The sequence below is a fragment of the Primulina eburnea genome, chromosome 13, assembly GCF_022965805.1.
Source record: "Primulina eburnea isolate SZY01 chromosome 13, ASM2296580v1, whole genome shotgun sequence".
Taxonomy (NCBI): Eukaryota; Viridiplantae; Streptophyta; class Magnoliopsida; order Lamiales; family Gesneriaceae; genus Primulina; species Primulina eburnea.
The window spans coordinates 5,934,723-5,943,875 of record NC_133113.1 but is presented as its reverse complement, the minus strand read 5'-3'; the positions used below and the strand labels follow the sequence as shown (position 1 = coordinate 5,943,875).

The window sequence follows — 9,153 nt, the reverse complement described above, 5'->3', positions numbered from 1 at the left end:
TCATTAGCAGTCAGTCTTCCTTCTGATTGCAAGATGTTTCATGAGACTGATGTGGCAATTTCAAGCTAAGCTGTGACAAGTTCCCTTCTGGATAAAATATCTGCGTTCAGGATTTTGTTCTTTTAATTTCGAATGCAGGTACAGGCTGAGGAAAAATTTACATCACAGCATATGTTCTGATTGCTCAAAATAATGCGCATTTATGGTAGTTTCCCGCCTTTTCAATACAAATCACATGAGTATGCTTCAACCACGGAGTTTTGAATTAGCATATTATGTTCGATGCTTACATATTTTTAGCAGCAAAGACGTGATTTCTTGAATAACCTTGCAGGGTGGAGATTTTACAGAAAATCATCATCTTGGGTGAAGGAAAATTTTAGATGTCGCCATTGTTGCATCTCTTCATTAACTGGTATGCCAAAATTCTTTCAGGTGCATTCCCTTGTAATATATCAAAGCATGAAATGTGAAGCTCATCTACAAACATGAATAAACTAATATTGAATATTGAATCCATTGTCTCAGGTTAGGCAAAACCATGTTCATGAGACGGCCAATGTACTCCTTCCCTTCTGCTAGGCAGAGGAGCTGCTTGAGCAATATAGGTTGGATATTGCTGCCCTGGCATCAATACGGAGAAATCCAATGCATATGATGTTTGCGTCTGTCACATAAATTAGTAATCAAAATCATGTGGATTGTGGATTAAGTAAATCCAAAACGCAAACACCCGTACCCTCAATATAAACACCACCCACCCTTAATCATGCACGTCTTTTGCTTGATGCAACAGTATATTTTGCAACCTTTTGATGCAACAGTATATTTTGCAAAGAATATAGCGAATCAATCCTGAGTAAGTTAAAAAAGAAATAGTGCGAATGGAGAGGCTTACTATTTCTGAACGTCCCAACTTCTGCATTTCTCTTGATTCATTTCCCCTAGATTCAGAATGGGTTGCATTTGGTTTGAATAAATGCTCAAATATGGCCATGATTAGAAACATCGATACCAAAATGGCTGTAGCAACAAAGCCAAAAGAAATGGCATTCATTGATGTGCCAAAATTTTTCTGTAGACCTTCCCTATTTGCATCTGTTTGCGATGGACTGGGACTTGGCCTGCTGTATATGTTCCATGGCTTTGATCTTCCATTACCGAACTCACTCATTCCTATTGTGTCTGATTAGTTTCTGCCCTTTATGCCCGAAGACTTGAATAGTACTTATTTCCTGTCAACAATAGGAGATGATTCCAACATGAACTGGTCCGTTTTGCATTTGTTTTCTAGTTTTCCTGCTCCCTGATGCAAGAGAAGTAAGGAAAACTTTCCCAAATGTTGCCTTTTATCTTACTCCTTTCACATATTTTTAGAAGCACATAACAGGAATTCAAATGCAGAGTGGTTCAAACTCGAAGAGGATAAGAAGAAACCAAATTAAACGTGAGTATACAGAAATCATTTATTTTTGCAACTTTTAAACTTTCTTCTTTGTTGTAGCACATTTTGCTTGTCATACCTTTAATTTGTATTGTGACAAAGTTCAACATAAATATTATGAACTCTACATGCAACCTGACTAGTGAATAGCCAGCCCTTCATGCTTGCAGATGGTCTAGGGGCAATTTGGATATCAAATTTTCTTGAAATAAAGTAAAATTGGAAGATGGATTATGCAAAATTAGGGCTCCAAGACTTGATGCGTTTTGATTTACCTGAAACGGGAGTGTACATTTCCATAAATAATCTCTGTGGATTTTCCTTTTGTCCTTGCAGAGTGAGCTCCAATTCTCGTCTTTGACACATTGCTAAGGTCTTATATAATCGGCAGGTGAGTGTAATTATTCATGCAGTGAATACAAAATTTAAAAGTGAAAAGTTGCATACTTTTGGTTATGTTAATCAGTATACTTTAATGTTTTTTCGTGTCAACACTTAAGTTTATTCCTAACTTAATCAGTACTATACCTTGTCATGGGCCTTGCTGTCTGCTTCGAAAAAGAAGTGTTATATTTAAGTAAATTATATTAAATCAGAATTCCATTAACCGTAAATTGTCCAAAAATCTCCAAAAGTAAACGAAATTTTTTTTCAGTCCTCGTGTAAGAAAAAATGTGTTTGAACTCTCTGGACCCACATATTTTTCTTTGGATGAAAATCAATACAAAACATTAAATATATGTTGCTAATATATGATATTTGATTATCAAATATTTCAGTTCTGGTATTATATATGATTTTTGAGTATCTAAATTGTATAGAAAATCTTGGTATTAATGATGCATTTATCATTTTGGATGAAATTGTTACAAAACATTGAAAATATGATATTTGAGTACTAATTGTTTAGATCTTAATCAAAAGAGAAGATTTTGAGTATAAAATCGTAACAATTTTATTAATTTCAACAATTGTTTACACAGTTGTTACACATGTTCAGGTATTCAAAAATAAAGATATGAAAATCTGAAACCGTTGGTACTCAAATATCATATACCAGTATAATATTTTCAATGTTTTGTACCGATTTTCATTTAAAAAGACGATTGTATCATTAATATCTCAAAAGACATATATTAGTATCATATATGACTTAAATATTATATATTAATATCATATTTAATATTTTGTACCAATTTTCATCCTAAAAAAGATATGTGGACTTATAGAGTGTAAACATATTTTGTTGTGGATCAGAGACCACAAACACATAATTTCTCTAATAGAGAATGAATGTAAATTTAAGTTTAGTGTGAGCTTTATAGCAAATTTACCCTTCCATCAATCTTAATATCCTATATTAATTGTGTATTTCGTTAAATTCATCTTCTTAATTGTTTTAATGTTTAGGACTTATAAGTTAGAGAGTTTTATTTTAAATTTTGTTAAGAATATGGATAAAATAAAATACTAGATCATAATTTGTTTGTTTGATATTATGAGATGTTTTTATGATGATAATTAAAAAAATGATAATAAATAAGTTTTTTAAAACGTTTTATCACATGGTGTCTTATCTTTGGTCTATTAAAATATTATAATAAAACCCCTTTTATACATATATATATATATATGTGTGTGTGTGTGTGTGTGTGTGTGTGATCCATGTTTATAAAACTATTAATCATAAGGACCTAGCATTCACAGAGTATTGATTTTGGTTTGGGACAGAGTAGCAAACGAATGAATTCATAATTGGGAGTTGGAGAATCACCCACTTACTTCATGAACCAAGTTCGAGAAAGCTGCCAAAGGCTGAAGGCAAGTACCAATTTTAAAGGCTGGTTTCTGCTTTTTTACAGAATGATTGTGTGCAAGCTGGCCTGAGTATTGATATCAAATCTACAGATTGTCCCAAGAACAAGAAGATGAACTCCAAAAGCAGAGAATATAATGTTGGATATCTTGCAGTTACAGCTATACTGTACCTGATCAGAAGCTAAGCATTAATAATTCAATAAAGGAAGAAAAAGGTTTTGATATTACAATTAAAAAGATGGAAAAAGGAGGTGATGTAGACCATACCCACATTTTATTCCTTAATTTTTTTCCCCCTAAAAGCCTTGCATAGGAACCCCCACCCTCCAACTTTTGTCAGAAGCAGCACTAAATCTCTTCAGTGAAGATTAAATGAAAACATTATATGAAAGTTTAAATCCACAAATATCAATTTAGTAAAAAACTATGACCGATAATATCGTTGCATTTCTCGCAATACATGGATTTTTCATATGTTTTACATGGATTCTATGTCTTATGTGGTAAATCCAAACAATTGTTATATCTCATAATATTTCTTCCTGGTTTGTCTCAAATATATAAAGCAAAAATCTGTGTGCGACGGTCTCACGGGTCGTATTTTGTGAGACAAATCTCTTATTTGGGTCATACATGAAAAAATATTACTTTTTATGCTAAGAATATTACTTTTTATTGTGAATATCGATATGATTGATATGTCTCACAGATAAAGATTCGCGAGGACGTCTCACAAGAGACCTACTCAATATAATTCAATTTTGTTTTAGTAACATTTATTCTTATTTTTGTACTAATTCATCTTTGTAATTAACTAACTTTTGGAAAGATGTGTCCGTTTATTAAGTGAATTAAATAAAGGTCAGATAAAAACATTTGTTTGTAATTTTTTTTAAAAGTTATATTCTTCGTCTGTGTGAAAATAAAAGAACCAGAGGGAGTAAAAAATGGATTAATTTGATCAACTTTTTACATGGGAGTGTGGTGTTGGTGATTTAGTGAAGGTTTTTCTTTAGTGATGGGAGTTTCTTGAACTTGTTAGACATTTTGAGCCAAGAAACAGTGAAGAATTTTTAGGAACTTTAATTATTATGAGTTTTGGTAGTCAGCTTTAATTATTATTTTAAAGAAGCTATTACACCATAAACAAGACAAGAGAAAGGGGGAGAGAAGGTCTTTTTCTTTTCCTTCCTCAATGCCTTTTTACCCATAATTTTCAGCAACGTAATCACCATGTCTTTGAAAGATGATTAGTTAATGCTTTTCAAAGCCTTATTTCTTGCTAATCATATGCATCCCATGTGCACAATATCCTTGCCGGTACAACTAAACAAATAAGAGTAGGTTTCTTGTGATCAGACGGTATCACGAATCTTTATCTGTGAGACGGGTCAACCTTACCGATATTCACAGTAAAAAGTAATACTCATAGCATAAAAAGTAATATTTTTCATGGATGACCCAAATAAAAAATTTGTCTCACAAAATACGACCTGTGAGATCATTTCACACAAGTTTTTGTCAATAAATAAATGTGGTGTTTTAAAAAAATTAGATTAAATTAAAATAAACGATGATTAAGTTATATTAGATATGGTGCTCGAACAAACATATCAATTTGAATAAAAGCAATTTAAATCTCAATAATGCCTCTATTTTATAGTTTTAATAGTAAATATAATAATTTTTTTTAAAATTGTAATGGAATAAGATATTAAAATTGGGTAGTCATCTGATGATTATACCGAACAACCCTCCTTCGAACTTTCCAAGTGGTTATCATTCATCGAGAGGATAAGTCTGTGGTTATGATTATACACCATTAGTCCTTACGACCCGGGACAACACTGAGGCTCTATATGCTAGGGCTGTGCTTTGACTCGTTTACCGGCTCCAGGAAAGTCATCAGGTGGCGAGGTTGGGTACAGTTGCGACACATATAGGAGCCAGTGCATTGTAGTCGGGGATTCACCTCTCACCTACGGGTGTGGATATCCTGTGCGATCTGATGAAATAATAGTGCATGTAATCTCTGGCCAGAGTATGAGATGTACGTTAGAGAAAGAGTTCTCAAATAGTACACGCGATGCCACTATTATAGTTATCACATAGTTATCGAATTAATATGCAACCCTCGATGAACCAATGGTTGCAGATTCGATCGGGATATGTGAGATGAAAGGACCGTACTGTACGTTAATCATAATCGACTGGTTCTTGCAGGCACTATCACTGATACCTAGGGGATCATGGGGCGATGCTACTAGACGCTCTTACCATGATCCAATGTGTACAATCAGAAATGAGTTCTGACATTCTTGATCAAGGTGTTGATGAAATGAATGGGGCTAACTAGGGTAAGCCCGAATAAAGGATTATGTCTTGATCACAAAGAGTTTTGAACCCGCGGCTAGCTGTATCCACTTACATAGCCCTTGCCAAGACCATTGTTTCAGAAGCATCGCGAAGCAATGGGATTAAAGTTAAGGGTAGTTGGCTCTAGGGCAAGTGGGAGATTGTTAGAGTAGATGCCCTGCAAGCCAACGGTTGGATAGAGAATTTATTGACTCAAGTAAAATAAACAATCTTTATTTTAATATAATTTAACTTTTAATGGTTTCGTTATAATTTGTCTGTATACCCATGCAATCAGCATAGATAAAGTCCTTGATTATGCTTTAATACAAATGAATCGTAATTCGATGTTGAAACTCATTTGTAAACACTGCATATTCTAAATTCGTTCCTAGTCGATTCAGCGGCCTAAAACATGGATAAAGGTCGCTTGAGCTCGAGACTAGCATCTGTGATGTTGTGTACTGCATTTCTTGGTAAGGGCATGGAGATGTCCAAACATGCAGATGGGTAGTCATATGATGATTATACTGAACAACCCTCCATCGGACTTTCCAAGTGGTTATCATTCATCGAGAGGATAAGTCCGTGGTTATGATTGTATACCATTAGTCCTTACGACCCGGGACAACACTGAGGCTCTATATGCTAGGGCTGTGCTTTGACTCGTTTACCAGCTCCAGGAGAGTCATCAGGTGGCGAGGTTGGGTACAGTTGCGACACATATAGGAGCCAGTGCATTGTAGTCGGGGATTCACCGCTCACCTACGGGTGTGGATATCCTGTGTGGTCTGATGAAATAATAGTGCATGGAATCTCTGGCCAGAGTATGAGATGTACGTTAGAGAAAGAGTTGTCAAATAGTACACGCGATGCCACTATTATAGTTATCGCATAGTTATCGAATTAATATGCAACCCTCGATGAACCAATGGTTGCAGATTCGATCGGGATATGTGAGATGAAGGGACCGTACTGTACGTTAATCATAATCGACTGGTTCTTGCAGGCACTATCAGTGATACCTAGGGGATCATGGGGCGATGCTACTAGACGCTCTTACCATGATCCGATGGGTGCAATCAGAAATGAGTTCTGACATTCTTGATCAAGGTGTTGATAAAAAGAATGGGGCTAACTAGTGTAAGCACGAATAAAGGATTATGTCCTGAATCACAAAGAGTTGTGAACCCACGGCTAGCTGTATCCCTGAACCATTGAGGGTCACACAAGTACTGGATTGTTTGTTCCCGTTGAGAGAATAAATTCAAGATGTTGAAATTATATTATATAGTAAATTCAAGGAGTTGAATTTATGATAATAAAATTTTGAGAGAATAAATTCAAGGAGTTGAATTTACAAATTTGAGAATTTAATTTATTAAACTCAAATGTTAGGTTTATTAAATATTAAATTTTGGAGGTGATGAAAATTCAAGTAGTTGAATTTATAATTTAAATAATAAATTCAAATATTGAATTTATAATGTATTTAATTTATTAAGCTCAAAAGTTGAGTTTATTAAATATTAAATTAAATATGATGGGAGATATGTTTAATGAGCTTGTAGGAGTACAAGTCCAACATATTAAATGATTAAAGTCCTTAATGTAGTTTAATATAATTAATTAAACTAGTTTGACTAGTCCATTTAATTAATAAAGCCCATTAAATTTAATTAAGCAACCTAAATCCATATCGTGGTGCTAAATTTTCTGAAAAATTTTCTTGTGTGGTTAGAAATAAATTATTCAATATCAAAACCATACGATTTAGAAAAAACTGGCTCTGATACCACTGTTGGATCTAGGGCAAGTGGGAGATTGTTAGAGTAGATGCCCTGCAAGCCAACGGTTGGCTAGGGAATTTACCCTAACAATATCCCACTTGCCCTAGATCCAACAGTGTTATCAGAGCCAGTTTTTTCTAAATCGTATGGTTTTGATATTGAATAATTTATTTCTAATCACACAAGAAAATTTTTCGGAAAATTTAGCACCACGAAAATTTATTTTTCAAGATTTTCGAAATAAATAAAAAAAATTAAATCTGCTCGGAACTGTTCCGGGAAGTCCGTGCGCGCACAGCGCGCGCAGGCGTCCGGCGTCGGCGCGCCTGTGCGCACAGGGCCGCTGCCCGAAACGTTCGGGCAGTGGGCGGGCGGCTGCCCGGGAGCGTCTCGGGAAGCGTGCTGAGTAATGGGCTTGAATTGTTTGGGCCTAGGGTGCGATTTTCTGATTTTTTCAAAATTTTGGGTAAAATTGATATTTTTGAAAATTGGTTCAATTTTTATTTTGGAAATTAATTTTTGAAAAAATAATAATTTTCTTGTGAAATAAATAATTAGAATATGATTTTAATTATCTATGGTAAAAATGAGTTTCTACAAGAAATCAATTATTATTGATTTAATTAGAAATTAAATAAAGGAGTTTATTTAATTTATTAAATCTTTTAATAATTGCGGAGATTAGTGATAAAATTATTAGATATATGATTTATCAATTAATTAAATTGATGTTAATATTTGATATTAAATGCATGAAGGATGATCGAGAGCTTTGACCAATGTGTTAGGTGTGTTAGGATATTTTACTGTTTTATTCATTTTTAAATATTTGATATTATTTAAGTGGGCCTGGTTCATGACCCATTCTCACCCCATGAGATGTATCTCTTATGTGCCATGGCTATTTAAAATGTAATTGTTAGAAATAATAGAAGATCAAGACTGGAAGATGGTGAGCCCGATGAACAAGATGAAGACATGTAAAATATTGGAAGCTCTTGTAATAGTTGCATTTTCATCCCTGCATTCACCTAGGTTTGGACCTGGATCCATGTATGGCTCACATGGATCTAATAGTGTTGGCGATCGATCATCCTTATTTATTGTTGAATGTCATATTATGATATATGCGATATATAGTAGTATGCATGTATGTATATTATTAGATAATATAGTTGCATGAATCCGGCAAACATACAAACTCATGGCACACGATTTTTAAAATAAAATGATGAGACAATTTTAAAATTAAAATCCCTCATTTTGAATATGATTCAAAATTTATATCAAACCGTCTGAGTAAAAATTAAAAGAGTTTAATTTTTCCTTGCCTTCCATCAACCGTGGTTGCATGTTGATCGCTACCCGCGGACAGTGTCTGGCTCATATTATTGGGGAGGCCTGTACGCCGGAAAGCTGTGACTTCCACCGGACATATGATGTGAATTGAGTGGAACTCCCATGACTTCGGCTCATATTATTGAGGGAAATCATGGCGACCGTCCACTACAATTCAATATTGATGGGTTGGTTTGACACGCGAAAATAAACGACGTCATATTATTGGGTCCTTATTAAACGTGAGGCAAAACACGCGGAGGTTGCATAGGGATGCAATTGGACTCTACCTTTTAGAAATTATAATTGGCTGATATTATTCGAGATTATAATTGACTAATTGGACTCTACGTGCCTACTAAAGAAATACGATTTCCCTTTTTCATCAGAGGGTGGTGGAAATGTCAA

At 34.3% G+C, this 9,153-nt stretch overlaps 1 protein-coding gene across 1 annotated transcript; it reads right to left on the bottom strand.

Moving 5' to 3' along the window:
- Nucleotides 1–57: 57 nt before the first annotated feature.
- Nucleotides 58–3,690, bottom strand: LOC140810234 (uncharacterized). The gene is made up of 4 exons (XM_073168106.1): nucleotides 3,227–3,690; nucleotides 1,720–1,819; nucleotides 770–1,306; nucleotides 58–667 (listed from the first exon to the last, which is right to left on the bottom strand). Exons 3-4 carry the CDS (start codon nucleotides 1,172–1,174, stop codon nucleotides 530–532), a joined length of 543 nt encoding a protein of 180 aa, XP_073024207.1. The 5' UTR covers nucleotides 1,175–1,306; nucleotides 1,720–1,819; nucleotides 3,227–3,690; the 3' UTR covers nucleotides 58–529.
- Nucleotides 3,691–9,153: the final 5,463 nt, after the last annotated feature.